This window comes from Choristoneura fumiferana, chromosome 4 (assembly GCF_025370935.1).
Source record: "Choristoneura fumiferana chromosome 4, NRCan_CFum_1, whole genome shotgun sequence".
In the NCBI taxonomy this organism is placed as follows: domain Eukaryota; kingdom Metazoa; phylum Arthropoda; class Insecta; order Lepidoptera; family Tortricidae; genus Choristoneura; species Choristoneura fumiferana.
The window spans coordinates 6535809-6553572 of NC_133475.1; the positions used below are offsets into that span (position 1 = coordinate 6535809).

General features: G+C 36.4%; 1 protein-coding gene across 1 annotated transcript in view; it reads left to right on the forward strand.

Moving 5' to 3' along the window:
• LOC141427161 (uncharacterized) overlaps positions 1–2944 on the forward strand; it is a 93702-nt gene extending 90758 nt beyond the window's left edge. Inside the window, exon 2 of the mRNA XM_074086396.1 lies at positions 2653–2944. Within this exon, the coding sequence (XP_073942497.1) occupies positions 2653–2944 (292 nt within the window). The remainder of the gene's footprint in view (positions 1–2652) is intronic.
• The last annotated feature ends 14820 nt before the right edge of the window (positions 2945–17764 follow it).

A 17764-nucleotide genomic window follows, 5' to 3' on the forward strand; every position in this document is an offset into this window, starting at 1 on the left:
AAATTGCATTGCTCACCCACAACCTTATTAAATTAGTTTCACCTGTAGCTATGTATTGTATGTATCTTCTTTGAACGTGACAGAATCTTTGAACGTGATTTTCACCCAATTTCAATGCGGCATTGACACGAAACTTTGCATTTACAGATAGTTCTGATGACAATACAGTAATAATGGTACCATCGAGCGGATCTGATGATGGAGCCGGAAGCTAGGCACCGGAACTCCGAGACAGAACGAGAATAAAGTAACCTAAAGTGTTTGGGCTTTTTAGAATAATCTAAGGGTGCACTTTGACCAAGAACGATATTGACAGAACACCATATAAAATGGTATTGGGGGTGTTATGATGCAGGTTTACCATAAAAACATGTATGTATGTATGTAAACTCTTTACTGTACAAAATAAATAAACAACTGAAAAATATTGAGATAAGTATACCTATATACAAAGATGAACATATTCCACTTATTTTTTTAGTTTCTTAAAGTATTATATTACTTTCTTTGCTCCTAATTTTGGTTTTATAATGGATGTCTTAAAATAGTTTATTTGCTATAAACAACCTAAGCCACGAAAATAAAATGTCAACGCGCCTCGAGGGCTGTGTGCCGATGTGCTCCGCCAAATGGAAGCTCAACAGGTTTGCGGTGATGTATTATAGAAATACCTACTATTTTCAATTAAAGAGTTCTTATTTTTCTTAATCAGGTATGTTCTTACGTCTCCGTGTTTGTTATTAGTTATTTGTCAAACGCGTAGGTTCCCACTCTGGTGCTTTATCTACAAAGAAAAGAAACATTACATTTGACAATTACAATATTCAATATTTGGTACGAGTATTAGCAATTTTTGCGAACCTCAATATTAGGATATCTATTTCACATAAGAGATACATGTTGTCTAGTCCATATAAATAACAGTTGAGATCTATCTCAACGTCTCGATGAGAAACAGAAATATATATCTCGTAAAAACTTTGACCGTACATTACTTTTCCATGCAATCGCACAGAGATATGCGACACCGCCTACTTAGTAGTAATTGGAGGGTCTCTCGATAGAGAAATAAAATAATACGTTATTCATTCACGAAACTAGCGGAATGAAACCACTTATACCTACTATACCTACTCGTAGAGCATCTCGATGGATACCCTAGGAGGCTAGGACTATAGTATTGGCGGTTTTACCCTAAGGCTGACTGTATTTCGATGCAGCGATGGGTAAATGGCCGTTGCGATGCGTTGGCCTAGTTGAATTCTTAATTTCAAATTATGAGTACTTGTAAAGTAAATTTTTGTAGAAACTGATTTGTGCAGTAATGAATATTTGTATTTTCTAAAGTAATCTAATCACCTATAATATAGAGATAATACTCGTTCATATTTCGAAGGGATGGGCGAAGGTGAGCATTCATGAGGGACGAGTGGTAAAAAAAGACAGGTACTCAAATTATCTCAGCTAACTGGGCACTTTAAAACATGTCAGAAAAATAAACGAAACTCTAAAGCGAAGTAGGTAGCTGTAGTCACTTTGCTATAAATAGGTAAACTTCGTTGTAAACAATAAAGCTGTGAATCTGGGAGGTACCACTTAACTGTAACAAATAAAATCAATAATTTAAAGCTTGATTAACTCGTATCGCAAAATTGATAACGAAATTGAAAAGTGGTTTTCCCAAGTAGGTAGTTATTTATTAAGAAAAAAAATATTTCTCTTAATGTTGACTTTTGTTTTTTTTTCAGTTTTTTTTAATTTAATATTGCGTGCTTGTAAATTGCCTCAATGTGGCTCAAATTTTATGGTATTTTAAATTTGTGTGCTAGAATTTTATTTTATAGATATATATTGTCCGACACAATGTAAATTGTTATGGAAATAAATCTACTGAAATATACACACATCTAATAATAATATAATAATATTTTTTAATTTTCTCCACCACCGTTTACAACTATGAAAAATCAGTATTGTACTTAGGTACAACGAGGAAATATTTACAATACACAAAAGAAGACAAGAAAATATGGTCAATACCGTTACAATTTAAGGTATCTAAGTAATTAGGGGTTTTAACACCCTAACTGCTACGCCCGTGTTTTGTCGGCATGTTGTAATTATATGTCTATCTATAGCCAAATTACATGCAGAAGTACAAAGATTTTCTGAGTTAAGCTATGTTAAGCTGCGGACAGTTAAGCGGACATACAAAAAGACGTGACTAAACTGTAGGGGTTCCTTGTCGACTACGGAACCCTGTAAAAAATTCAAGTGTCTAACTTTTACGGCTTAGGAGAAAGAGCCCTGTGACAGACGGATGGACAGACAGACAGACAGCGGAGTCTCAGTAATAGGGTCTCGTTGGCACTCTTTGGGTACGGAACCCAAAAAAAAAGGGATTTTGCGTGTCGATTGCATACTGTAGGTAGTAGTAATGTTTCTTCTTATCGTGAAATACAACATTCAGTTCCAAAGCAAGTATGTCGCCAATCGCTCAACAAAATATTGGTAAACCTAATCTTCCGCACACATCTCCCTATTGTTGAAATCAAAGATATCAGAGTGCATATATTTTCCCGTTTCAAAATGCTCGGCTCGCAAATAGCTATTAATGTGGACGTTAATAATTTATAGTATTGTTTGTTTCAGGAAAATAAACAGCGTTAGTATCACAATGAGTACAGTGAGTATAGAACAAGAGTGTCATGAGAACGTGACAAGGCTGGCTGCCGCACGACGGTACTCCTCTGTGTACCCTCGTGACGGCCACACAAAAAGAACACCGACCACAATTCATTTGAATACTTTTGTGAAGACCCGCACAGACGCCGAGAATGAAACTACCGCACGAACTGATATATTGAAGCAAATTAAATTCGCATTCATCATTATTTCAGCCTTTAAGATGCTAATTTTATTTTCGCGTTTTTCAGAACGTTGATTAATCTCACTATTGACGCTTATACCTTGAATTTGTATAAGATAATACGTACACGTCGACGTCGAGCATTCAAATTTTGTAAGACAATGATATCTATTATTAAACTGGTGGTTTTGATTTATTTAGCATTTTTATGAAATAGAGTGTCCATTTATGAGGATATTAGCTCTTGTACTGAGAAGAATGTTCTAGTATTTCTTTCATAATCCTTGGGCATTCTTTTTTCACTGTTAGGATACTTTTCTGTTTGTTTATGATTGTAAACATTGGTTAACTTTTATTGATGTCAAAGTACTTTTTTATTGTAACGGGTAATTGGTTACATATAACTCTCCTTAATATATTATTAAAACAAACACACAAACATCACGCCTGTATTCCCAAATGGGGTAGGCAGAGCACAAGAAACGTTACCGCTTCGGAGCAACTTTTAGCAATTTTAGGTTTTAAGTTTGACAAAAAAGGTACAATAGTGACAGGTTGCTAGGCTATCGCCTACGGTATACTTTAACCTATCCTCAGTCGCCTCTTACGACATCCACGGAAGAAATAGAGTGGTGTTATTCTAACCCGACACCACACGGGTTAAAATAAAACTTGAAAAAATTAAGTGACTTGCACTATTTTCATACCTACTGCACTGTTATCGTTTGCAACTTCAAGTCAGCCAAATCGTTGAAAGAAGGTGATTGTTTTTCCGTTGTTTTTCCGGATTTTTCCATACATTAGTCGATGCTCAGTGTTCGGCGTCAAATATGTGGACCTCATTTTGAAATAAAAATCTATAAGAATAGGAGCTTTAGTTTAACTAATCCAACTACATTATTATGTGCTAAAAATTGCGGGATAAAAATTAAAACGATTTGTACGCTTAAAATGAGCCATTGAGATCGGCGAATGGAAAACTCCACCACTATGATTGGCTGATTTTTATGGCATGCATGACTAGGTACATGTCACATCTGTGATGCCTAAATAAAAACGACAGACAGGTCTCACTTGGTTTTTTTTGTTTACTAGGTTTTCTATAGTTCAAGAGACGGTTTAAGTAGCTTCCTCGTTCATTTATTTCCTAAATAAAGATTAAACAACATACCAAGATTAATTAAGAGATTAGCTTTATTTTTCAAGGCCACGACAACAACCCTGCGGTTATTTCCATAATGCCGACGTCCTCGGGTATCAATCATGTGTGACAGGTGACAGTTTGCTATAACTCTTATAAAAACATATCACTGATAACAGCAACCTTATCCGACTGAGCTCATTTGAGATGAATATAGGTACATTCTGTTTTTACTCACTTGACGGCGTTTTCCGCTTAGTGAACGTACCTACCGAATGTAGCCAGAAGTTGAACTACTACCGTATTTTGTGAAATGGCAAATTTTAATCGACTACATTTTATATTATGCCTGACACAATGTCACTCACTGACTTCCTCACCGCGCGTCAACTACATTTTGAAACATTTTAAAAGGTTTAGTGGAGTTTCATGTTTTTCTTTTTGATTTGTTCCGTTTTATATGCAGTTATACAATAAAAGATGAGACGAGTCATTTTTATATTGATTCGCGCCCGCACAAAGACGTAGTATAATGTTAAAGTAGGATTCCTATTTATCACGAGCACGCGATTGGAATTGCTCGCAAACACCAAATTTTTACATTATCTTAAGAAATTACAACTTAATTGGTAGCCGGGTAAATAATAGGCGCGGAGAGCGAGCAAAGGTGAATAAAATAAGTGAACAAGATATGTGACACTTGTAATAACTTTTAGAGCAATGCGAAAAACTTGATAATACTTGTATGCATTAAAAAATACATGTCGTCCCAGGGAAGAATCATCGTAAAATGACTATAAAATAATGTCATATTTTAATTTTCTATGAAGCACAGCATTTTAGGTGTTAAAAGGACGGATCGACTCCGAAATACTACCGCAAGGCTTAAATGGGACTAGGCTGGCCACGTTTGCCGTATGCACCCAGAAAGAGGAGCATAGGTCATCACACAGTGGATGCCCCACGAAGGCTATCGGCGCCGCGGCAGGCCAAGACGGACATGGCGGGATGACCTAGACGCGTTTACCAGCGACTGGCCAGACATAAGTGCCGACAGGACGAGTTGGAAATGCAGAGGAGAGGCCTTTGCCCAGCAGTGGGACATTACAGGCTAATAAAAATAAATCTCCCATATCTCATTTCTCCCGGCGCTTGATCTAGTTGTACGGTCAAGGACTTCAATTCATGAGCAACCATGGAACTTTTTCAAAGGAAAAGTCATTACGATTCTTCTTGTTAATTAACGCGATGTCACTATGATGTTTACTGTGAAATGGTTCCATGGTGGCTCCTGAATTAAAGTCTTTGACCGTACCAACTGTAACTACGAGTACCTATTACGTTTTTATTCAGTATATTTGTGCCCCCTATAATTTGAAATCAAATTTTCAATTTTTGCATCGCTTTCACTTCGAAGCTCAGGAAATTAAACGGGCCTTTCTTTTTAATCTAATTATTTCAATATTCCGAAGAGTTACTCACTCTGTTTTCAAGTTAAATTACGTCTGTTAGTCGCCACTTCGTCAGGCTCTTGTCAACGTCACAATTATTGCCCCTATATATCATATAGTTTATTATTTGTAAATAATCTGCCGCATCACACCACAACCTTCCTAGAAAAAATACGTCAGCTAGTAGTTTGTTTTAGTTCAGATAAAGCTTCCGTTACGCACAGCAAACACTTGCATTATAGAGTACCTAAATAAGTCAGTTAAAAATACCGCAAGACAATCTTTATTAATACAAAGATTTCTCAACCTTTAAAATGACAAGAACGACTAACTAAATAACTAACGTCATCGTCATGTAACGTCAATTTTTTTTGGGATATTGTCGGGGTTTTTGCTATCTTTTCACCCTTGGACCTTGAGCCCTATGGGTCACGGTTTAGGAGATATGATTTTTTAAATGTTTTTCTCAAATTTCTCGAAATTCCGCCTTTAAACGTTCATAACTTTTTATTAATGTATGTAAAATTATTATTTTGTGTATGTAATACTTGATAATACATGCTTGTTCAAATAATAATAGTTTTTATTATAATTCATTGTCTAAGAGGGACGTACAACGATTTTTATTCCCAAAAATTACTGATTGTGTGAAAAAAGTCCTACTTCGATACTCAATTATTATAAAACAAAAGGCAATTGAGCAGTTAATTTTCTTTAAATTACTTTTCTAGCTAATGACCTTTCTAACGATATGCTACACAATGATAAAAAATAAATCTGAGTCAAATTACGGGGGTATTCCGTCGCTAGGGCGGTAATCGTTCGGAGTCAGCAAGTAAAGCAACTTTATTTTTATAATCGGTTTTTTGAAAAAATATTTGGACGAATTGAACTTTATTTAATACTTAACTGTGTTCTAGTTATCATTTGTTTCTTTTAACTGTTATCCCCTGTTCCTAATGCACGCCCGACATCTCTTTCTTACTTGAACAGGTTACGGTAGCTAGCCGCATATTTCGGCTTTCACTGTCATAAAAGCTGGGTTTATCCTTTCAATTAATACCTCTCGCGTGGTCACCTCCGTAACATAAACTAACTCTTACGCCCATCCTCAGGCATAAGAGTCTATGGGCGTTAAGTCTGGAGACCGTACGGGCCAAGGTATCGGGCCGCATCTGCAGGGTACTACGAAACACGAAACTCGAAGTTCGTATCGTGCCGTCCCTCTCGCTCTCGTATTAAATAGTATAAGTGTCAAAGGGACCGCACGACACGAACTTCGAGTTTCAAGCTTCGTAGTAGCCCTGCTGCCTATCCACGAGTTAGGAATGGAGAAATACCGCTGATATAAAAATTTACCGCCACATACTTGCATTAATATCACTGTATGTATGAGGGTTAAATGAATTATTTAATTGCTGTACTCACGCAGATTTTACTCAATACTCTATTTAATGACATAATGCAAACTAAAATCCCTGATCGTCATCCCTGCAATCTGACCGTTTTTAAAGGGAATGGTCATTTATTAGGCAAGCGTGCTCCATCTTTTTCTACAATACTTATCTTCGCTTACCATCAGGCGTGATTATGGTCAAACGCATATAAATGAAGTTGTCTAATGATCATTGCCACCCACAGACACCCGCATCATTAGCGAGATTACATTCTTTTCCAAGTTCAACAACTGGTGCCATTTGTGTTAGTAATTTACCGACTGTTTACGCTCCATGCCAGATCTTAACTAACCATTCATCATCATCAGTCAGAATACGTCCTGCCCCTTAGAATGTCAGAATGAACGACTACTCGTCGCCTGCATCCACCGGTTGACTGCGGCCAGCCAACGCTTCGTCTTTCGGTTCGTGGTCACCACTCGAGAACTTTTCTCACCCAATCCTAGCTTATCCCACCCAATCCTAGCTTATCCAGTTTATCTCACCCAATCCTTGCCTATCCTAGCTTAATCTAAACCAATCTGTGGATTACACGATTTAAAAAAAATCCTCTAGTTATGAGTTTCGTCAAAAAGTATATTAGTACTGAGGACTGCTTATAGTATACATACATTACAAACATTTTTCTAACAAAGTGTATAACTGATTTCTCCTGAGTTACGAACAGGAGTAAATCAACGTTCAGTAAACGTTGATTGACCCATTTTATCTGTTATTCTTTTCAAACTTCATTTGTTTGACTCGCTCGCCCTTGCACCACGGATAATATAGGAAATAATTCTCCCTTTTTACTGCCAACGAAGTTAGCTAAGCGATGGTGTGTTAATAGGATTGATGCGGGGCTTCATCAGACGCGGCTAAACTCGGCTTTGGACGTCACAAACGTCGCTTCCAAACTACTTATGCATACAAATTCTACTAAAGAACAAAGGCGGATTTAATCGGCATCTTTGACGGTCAACGGCAGATTTTGCTTCTTTCTTGAAGGGCATTCCTGCCCTAGTTATTAAAATTAACAGCCAACCTATTTCAAAGCTGGCCTTTTAAAACCACAGAAAGAAATTAAAAGTTTTTGTATAAATTTCTTTTTTAATACAATTTTTTTACTGCTTTGTCATCTAAACTACATATCTGAAGCAAATTTCAAATCAATCGCATCAATGAAAACAGTGTTTAATTCGCAGCTGCACTTAGATTGCCGAGATAAATAATTTTGGTTACAAAAAGTGAACTGTTAGTTTGAAACGTGTAAAATAAAGGTAAAATAAACATTTGTAACCCATTTGAAAAGTATAGATTTTGTTTTAAATTTATTAGAGATTTACAGACAAAAAGAATTCGTTTACCTCATGCTCGCTGCAGCCACCAGTTCGCTCTTATCCTGATAAGTCTGGAAATGGTACGATGTTTAGTATATTTGGACAAGCATTATCTACCGACGAGTCTTACCGTGTCTTAGGCGCTTGTCACGTATGCTACCTTACTGCATATTTGTGTAAATTTAATACAAATCTCAATCATTAATTAGTAATGACCGCGATAGTCTAAAACATTGTAAATCTCAAACAGTCTTCTAGTTTCTTGAAAAACTTGTAAGATCTTAAACTAAGGTCGCTCACAAAAAAGTCCATAAACATTTAATACCTACAGGATTAAGTGTTTAAAAAGTAAGTAATATACTATATCTTAAATATAATAAGAGCTTAGTTACATTAGTCTCCAGTCTAATTCACATATCACTGAGCACACTGCCTGAATTCGACGGTATGATCTTGGGCTTTTCTTAAAGTTCAAATGAGATAAACGATACGAAGTCAATAGGAATTTGTCATTGACAAATTATCTGTCAGTATGTCGGAAATCTTTAGATATATCGGGCATCTGTCGTAAGGCCTTGATTTACGTAGAGCAAATTCCTACTTTATATTTTATTGTACAAATGGTTCCATCGACGATTTTTGCTATAGTATGAGTATACTCGAAGTTTCCACTCTTCGCAATAAGTAGTTAAATAATCTTCATTCATTTTTACTTAGCTCTCTACTTATGAATACTATATGTAAAGTTGGTTTCATCAGCACATTTTTTTAACTTTTATTTGTTATTTATTTTAAACTTCTCGTGAGCTTTTTTTGAAGAAATGTCATCGTAAGTAAAACAAACTATTTCAATTGTAATGTAAATAGGTAGTTCCCAATCCGCTCTCGGCTTGCATGGTATCTATCTGTAGTCCAAGCCCTCTCATTCTGAGAGGTAGCCAGTGCTCAGCAGTGGGAAGTATACAGACAGTACGAGTAGGTAACGAGTTCAGACTTTTAATGGCATACGTATTGGACGTCAGAATTTTTCCTGCCTACAATAAAAATGTCGGAAGTATACGTATCCGGAAAAACAGGAAATGGTGAGACACTTCAATTGACAGCTGCTAAGAAAATGATTGTATTATTTTAAAATACCTAGTTGCTTTCACGTTCCATACAAATAAAGTAAAATTACTGTAAAGGTGAAATTAGGAAGGTACTGTTAGCAAATGCGCGTTTGTCGAAATCAAAATGATCATCTTACCACCTTATTAATTTAACAGTATACTTATATAGCCGTGTGTATATAATTTCGAGTTCTGCAACCACTCATTCAATTCCGCTTCTGATTATATAAACATTGTAAGATTTTTTCTCAATTTAGAACTGAATGTGTGGTAAAACCTGAGGGTAAAACCTAGTACTACATAATCAGCTGACAATATTGTTGTATAACTGAATGAAATATAGCAGATTGTCTTCTCCATAATTATTATTATGTAAGCAACTAAAGTTAACTGGGCAAAACCTCTTAGGGTCTCTGGTAGAGAAAATATAAATCTAGACTTTGTTGTTAAACCTGAGGCCGTATTGCCTAACGTTTCTGATGATCGCGATCGCAATCAAATGACAGATTTCGCATACAAAAACTGTCATTTGATTGCGATCGCGAGCGGCAGAAACGTTAGGCAATACGGCCTCTGGTTGTTCCGTTTTTATTTACTGCTCATCTGAGCTTCACATTAAAATGAATTATTTTTTTGCAGCAAATGACCAAAGTATCACATCCCAAAATATTTTACTCAAATTATCATTTGACAAACAATCATTTGCCTAAAAAACTTATCGCAATTTTACAGTTAATATTTTTTTTTTGCAAAATATTGTTTCACAAATAATTACTTAGTCATGTTTCATATTACCAAGTATTATTTAGTAAAATGTATCGTTTGGCATAAAGTACTATTCCGAAAATATCGCATGACATAATAACCTACTTTTCTGGGAGCAGTTCGTTTCTGTGGGGGGCGCAGTTCTAACCTAACCTACTTTTCTGATAGCAGCTCGTTTTTGCGGGGAACGCAGTTTTAACCTAACCTAACCTACTTTTCTGGTAGCAGTTCGTTTTTGCGGGGGACACAGTTTTAACCTAACCTAACCTACTTTTCTGGTAGCAGTTCGTTTTTGCGGGAGACACAGTTTTAACCTAACCTAACCTACTTTTCTGGTAGCAATTCGTTTCTGTGGAAGACGTAGTTCAAACCTAATCTAACCTACTTTTTTGGTAGCATTTGGTTTCTGTGGTTGGTTTGTGCGAAATTTCATTTTGAACAAACATTTTTTTGGAATACAATATTAGCCAAAAGAAAACGTTTGCTTAATAAACGTTTGTCGTAATAAAATTTGACAAAGTAAACTACTGCGATAAGTTTTTTGGGAAGTGAAATTTGGCGAAAAATATTTTTCCGAAATGGCAGTACACCGACCATTATTCTTCTAGAGTTAGTATTCTTTACCTCAAAAATTATGAGGTAGTGTTATAATGATGCTTTTTTTTTATTCGACTGGATAGCAAACGAGCAAGTGGGTCTCCTGATCAGGGGTATTGCAGATGCGTTGCCAACCTAGAGGCCTAAGATGGGATATACCTCAAGTGCCAGTAATTGATTGATGTTTGCTGTTTGAATGATGATTGTCTTCTTGTTTAGGTTGGTACTCGTATTGAATGACCTAGTCGACAACGAACTACCTTATTTCCTATTTATACCGACCTAGTACGAGTATTACCAGCATACGTACCTCTATAACAGTGGCCAGGCGAGAATTCCATGGCCAAATAAGCCACCTAAGTATATCACAGCGTGACATTCGATGGATTCGTAATATTATGAGCTCACTCCAGTAACCCTGATCGACTGGAAGTAGGTACAGATTATAGTTTTCTATCAATTATCACAAAGTATCGTTGAACAATTAAGACTGATTCGATACTAATACGCACATTTTTGTGTGCGCACAGGTTATTTATAAGTGAAGTTTTATTTAAAAAAAATGTATAGAAATAGAGCCCAAGGCCCTAATTGTAAGAGAAGGCCTGTACAGTCACCTGCATTAATATCTGCCACCGCGTAGAGTGCAAAAATTCACGGCCTACCGGCTTTAGAAATAGAGTCATATCAGATATTTTTGGACTCATTGTTGTGTCAGATATTGGTGCTGGTGACTGTACCAGCAGCGGGATGTATGTATGTAGACTGGGATGATTAGACGATCTTTTAGTAAGTTGCTGTTTCACTATCCATTCATTAAATTTATTTCACGGATAAATGTGATGCCGTCTCTGTTTGTTCTGTTCGAATAGACGGAGACGGCATCACATTTATCCATCAAATAAAATTAATCAATGGGTGGTGAACCACATCCCCGTAGTTTTGCAACTATGTTGTGAATCTGTTTTTTCCTTAAACAAGTTGTTGGTCGCTATAAGGCCCATAAGTCTTTTATTTCGTAACGCGCAAAGAGGTCGAGGCCTACATTTTCCGATTTATTTCCTCAAATCGAATTGTCGATTCCAGGCGCGAACAGTCGCGGCCGCGAAACCTCAAGAGCCTGCAACGCGTTTTCTTGTTACATAACGCTAAATATATGCTTAGAATTCAATATCTTCCTTTACGATAAGTAGCGATAATTTTATGGCTGCCGTTATCTCAAAATGTCACATATTGAAGTGAGTAATTTCGCTTTATTTGAAAACTAACGTCGCATTTGCTTAAAACTCGAAAATACCTAAGTGCCTTTAAACTTTAGCTTTGCATAACATTTTTTCTACTGCTTTTTAGGGTTCCGTACCCAAAGGGTAAAAACGGGAACCCTATTACTAAGACTTCGCTGTCCGTCCATCCGTCCGTCTGTCACTAGGCTGTATCTTGTGAACCGTGATAGTTAGAGAGTTGAAATTTTCTCAGATTATGTATAACTGTGACCGCTATGACAACAAATATACTAAAAAAAATAACGTAAAAGTAAAACCAACTCCAAAAAATTAAAAAAAATAACAAAAAGTGGAACCGAGTACAAACAACTCGAAAATATTTTTCTAGGTACCTACTAGCTCGAAGTCGGTGCCTCAGCACGAGCCAGCAGGAGTGGAAGAATAGTCGTCTACCTCGCCTACATACTACCTACGAGTATGGGTTTCAATCCCTCCTGCAGTTTCGTGCTGAGTCACCGACTTCGAGCTAGTAGGTAGGTACATAGAAAAATATTTTCAAGGTTTTTGTAGTCGGTCCCATTTTTTGTTATTTTTTTGAGTCGATTTTACTTTTTGATAAAAAAAAACTTTATTTCTCTCTTTTTAGTGATTTGTAGCCAAAGTAGGTACAACTCGCAAAGATTCCATTAAGCCCAAACACGGCTTAGTTACGTTGTTTTATAACAGAGTTCCGTTGCCTACCTTCCGGCTTCAGCATCAGATCAACAGATCTTCGAACACGAAAGAATCATTAACTTAAAGCTTCTTCTTAGTCGCTTATCTAGGTATATTAATCCTGAATTTCACCTAAATCGGTACAGCCGTTAAGATGTGAAATGGTAGGTAACAAACAAACAGACTTACAATCTTTCGCAATTATAATTAAATATTAGTGAGATTAACTTTGCTATTTTTCATATCATAATTTTAAAACAATGAGAAAAACTTTTCCTATTTTGTTATAACCAGAAACGTCTTCCTATAAAATACCTAAAGAGGTAAAGAACATTCTGCAAGAAACGGAACGTTTATAATATTTAAGTATGTATCTATCTATATAATTATATTTATCCGTTGCTTAGTACCCATAACACAATCTTTGTTAAGCTTACTTTAGGACTAGGTCAATTGGTGTGAATTGTCCCGTAATATATATTTATTATTATTATTTAAGTAAATATAAATCAAATTAATATTATGGTAGCAAATTACGTATTAATATTATGGTATTTTGTAAGCACATTATGTATTAATCTAAAAAATGATGACTTCATCTTATTACTTCTTTTATTCATCATCACTATCATCATTATTACGACTTCACAAAAAATGTTTAAAACCCCTTCTTCTGTGACCTTCTAGAGTCCAATGTTATCCTGAATGATTCAGCCTTGCGGCGGGCAGTCGTATGTTCAAAAGGTTTGTTCGGTGAATTTCATTAGATATCGTAATCGACATTTAAGGTCAGGGAAAGTGACGCTACGAATACAAAATTATGTTTTCGAGGCACAAAGAACAATTTTAATAGGGAACTTTATTTTCTGTCACTTAAATTTAGATTTGTCACTAACCTGCGATACCCCAATTATAATATCTATCCCTAAGAAATATATTAGTCATCATATTAATCAAAACTGTCCCTAAGTATAAGTCATCAGATTAATGTAAACCTGTATCCTAAATTATAGTTTGATCATCAAAATTCGATCACCAAAATAATAAATCAGTTCCTTAATTCGATCTTTCTACCTACTCGTATTCTACTGAGGCAGGTCTGGTTAGTTAGAACTGCGACCCTCAGTGCGCGAGCCGAGCGAGCGAAGCGAGGGTGCCACGGTAGCAGCCGGCGATGTGCCAGAACCGAACATTTTTTGCTAATACTTGTATGATGAATACAAATGTTTGTAGTAGGTAGGTACCATCAGCCAAATTAGTGGTCTATCAATTTTTAAACAAGTTCATATCAAATGAATATGTCGCTAACGTCGAACTTTCAAGTTGACAGACGCGTCTATTGGCATTATTGTTTTATGACACGCAAACGATTATCAACTTTAGGGTGGTAGACCACATATTTGGCTGATAGTACTTGACTTTGATGTTTGTAGGTATGTATTTAAGTATATATATATATTGTATGTCTTCCCGTAGAACAAGCTTTGCTTAGTTTGGGGCTGGGTCAATTGGTGTAATTTGTGAGAAGATAGGTACTATTATTATTAATTCATTAATTGTATTTTATCATTATCGTCAAATTTCACTTCAATTATTTGATGATCAATATTATTTTCCAGTGATTATAATTAATTTTTAGGTAGCCATTTCTATATTGTTTGGTGATTCAGTTTTAGTCACACGTTTATTATTTTGGAACCCAATATAATTATTTGACGATTAAATTTTTTAATAATATTTAGGTAACCGTTTTAATATTATTTGGTGATTCAATTTAGGTGACAGATGTACTATTTCAGGTACAAATATTATTTATTAGGTCGCCGAAAATGCATTTGTTAGGTGATCAATAAAATCATACGCATTTTAATATAGTAACCCCGAACTTGGTAACTGTCACAAAATTGTCTTTAATGTCCTTAGTACCTTCACAAAAGGGGGGTTAAAAAACCCTTTTTTATTTACCTTTTACCGATGGCAGTTTATTATATGTACATACAACACCTTTGTACTTAGCACTTTTTTTGTAAATTTAATCTTTTGTATAAACAAACAAACAAACAACAAACCTACTTAAATGTGAAAGCAACAAGGATTTTAGTAATTTGTAAATCGCTGTATGTACCATAGTACCAAAAGTTTTCGAATGGTTTTCGGTCCAAAAATATGCTATTTACAGTAATTGTACTTCAATAAAATTCAATTATTAATAGAGAGAGAGAGAGAGAGAGAAAGAGAGTCACACATTTATTTACTTAGGTAGGTATGAATTAATAAAACATCGAACAGGATATATTTAAGTTGGGCCCCACTCAGCATAATGTTGCGGCAAGCCGCAACGCTGTTTTTCAGTAGAACCCATTTAAAGCTAAGCACATAAAACATACACACACTATGACAAAACGAACGCCAGCGAAAAGTAGTCATACCCTTTTGCTGATTTTACATACTATACCTACCTACGGATACGGATTGTATGTGCGACTATAACTCTCTCGCACAAATCAAACAGCTGCACTATAATAGCCTCGATGTTGATTCATAGAAACAAAACGTTTCCGTGTTAACTTCATTCCTCTACTCTAGCACACTCTAGTTAAACCGAGTTCAACTGTCCACCTAATAGCCGTGTGAATGTGAAATATATACCAGTCATGCAACGTAGTTTATGCGGCTTGACCGCCTGCGCAAGCGGCGGGCACGCCTCGTAGCGCGTGCTACGTTATTAGCGGAGATGGCGGTAGGTACCTACGCGCTTCCATTGATCAATGGAGAATTTAGTCGCCAACCTTAGCAATTTACGTGATTTTGTACACAGTAAATGTATCTTTTAATCAATTTAATTAATTAGGTACCTATTTATAATATTTAAGTATTATAATATATTAATAAGATAATTAATTAATTAATTTCTATTTTTGTGACATGCTATATGAAAAAAAAACTCAAATAAATCATAAATTTATAAAAAATATAGGTATCTGTGGAATGAATTATTTAATTGTCAAATTTCATTATACATGATATACTAAACTAGTTAGTTTAGTATAATTTAATATCTGGATTAGTTAAAATTATAACTAAAAGTAACTAATAACTAAACTATAACCTAGAAAAAATTGTTAATGGAACCCCCCGCGGCATGGACCCAAAGATGCTGGCAGCATTTCCTCGCTGTATAGCTATGCTGAAACGTTGTGCGAGGAAACTGCCAGCTCTTCTGTCCCCTGTGGTATCAAAAAGTCGTTTAGACAATTCTTTAAAAATATATTTTACGCTGGGCCCCCACGGACCTAAGGTCTCAACCCCGAATGGAACAAAGTTGTATTCAGGGCCAAGACCTTTGTATTTGTCCACTTTTAGTTTTTTCGCCGCCTCTGCTGCTGCACCAGCTTGATTAGCTGTTCCGCGAATGTGGGAGGGAGCAAGTGTGTCTACGCAAGTGGCGTCCCACACCAGCACATGATCTAATTTCCACGGAATCAATGACATTCCGTCTGGTCTCTTGCCATCATCCATTGCGATGCCCCGTGACTCCAGTAGCGCTGGCACATTGACGGTAGCAAGAGAGCGACGGATAATGTCATTGAGAGCAGAGTGTCTAGAGAAGCGGCCCACACTCTTCTGGCACGAAAGGCCGTGGTGTCCCAACGCGTCGACCTCAATGCCGCAGGGGCATTTATGTGGTGCGCAAACTGCTACTCCCAGTCGCAGGCAGACTGAAATTCTTAGTGTCGGGCTTTAGAAAAGTGCCAGCGTTGGCTGAAGGAAAGGCGTGTAACCAGTAGCCGGCTTCTTTTGTACCTGCAGCCAAGACTTTGGCGCGATCAGAGCCCGTGCTGCGGCTCAGAAAGGATTCATATGTCAAATTTGAATGAATGTCGTCCCAGGACATTTGAAATTTTAAATTTTCTGATGAATCCTTTCCCGGACAGGCAATAGACCAAGCATTTTTGGCCTCCGTCAAACCCACAGCCTCATAGTTTAAAGGGAAGGCCCTCAGGATTTACCTATGAGATCTGCGGAGCTATGAGCGGTATCTGTTCATTTTTGGTATTTTGGTTATTTTCACTGTACAAATTCTTTTCGAAGATTTTGTTGTCTACTTGTGTGGAATTGTGTGTGATATTACCTATAATACTTAATACTTGTTGGCCGAATTATTTTTATGAACTGAATTTCACTCATTTTCAGTGACCTGATTGACTGGAAATATGATAAGTATTATACCCATACCAAGTTTGAATGATATTTCAAGTTCAATAAAAATTAAGGGGCTGTTTCACCACCCATTGATTAATTTTAATTGCCAGATAAATTTAATCAATGGATGGTGAAACAGGGGGTAAGTATACAATCAGTAAGATGTTTGGGTTTTTTTATCTGGTTAAGATTGCGTGAACCATTGTCTCCGGGTAGCCTAAAACCGAGACGTCATGAAGATCCTTAGGAGAGGCTGTCCGGGATGACTCTATAAACAAACCTTGTCCGTGGAGTGGGATCAAGTGGAAGTTTCTACGGGAAGGTTGTACCCACCTTAAAGCACATGACTGGAGTTGCCTTTAGCTTAGGTCTGAGTCTACGTCTGAGTCTCAGATAAGAGACAAGAATAGGTACCTACGTAGAAGGATGATAAAAATAACAACAATAGGTACCTAGAACAGTATGATCTGCTGTAACTTACCTTACAGTAGGTAGGTAGATAATATTTTAAATTAGTGGTTTATATTAAGTATTAAAACTAAATTTATAAATCATAAGTTAGTTACATTGTACTCGTATAACACGACCAAGCTAAGTTTGCACCTCGCACTTAACAAGAATACTTAGCTTTGCTTAGTTTGGGACTAGGTCAATAAATTGGTGTCAATTGTCCCATGATATTTATTATTATAAATCCTTTGTGGGCTACCCGAGCTCTGGTTGTGCCATTACCATATATTGCCGTGTAGCAACGGTTTGTAGCGAATTTGGGCGTTCATAGTTCACTTAGCTCACGTCTCGCGTATTGTGACGATAAGCGTGTACGCACACTACCCGCATGGCTAATTTGTTCTTACATGCTATTTCTGTACTAAACAGAAGTATAGAAACATGTATGTAAATATTATGGTTGAAC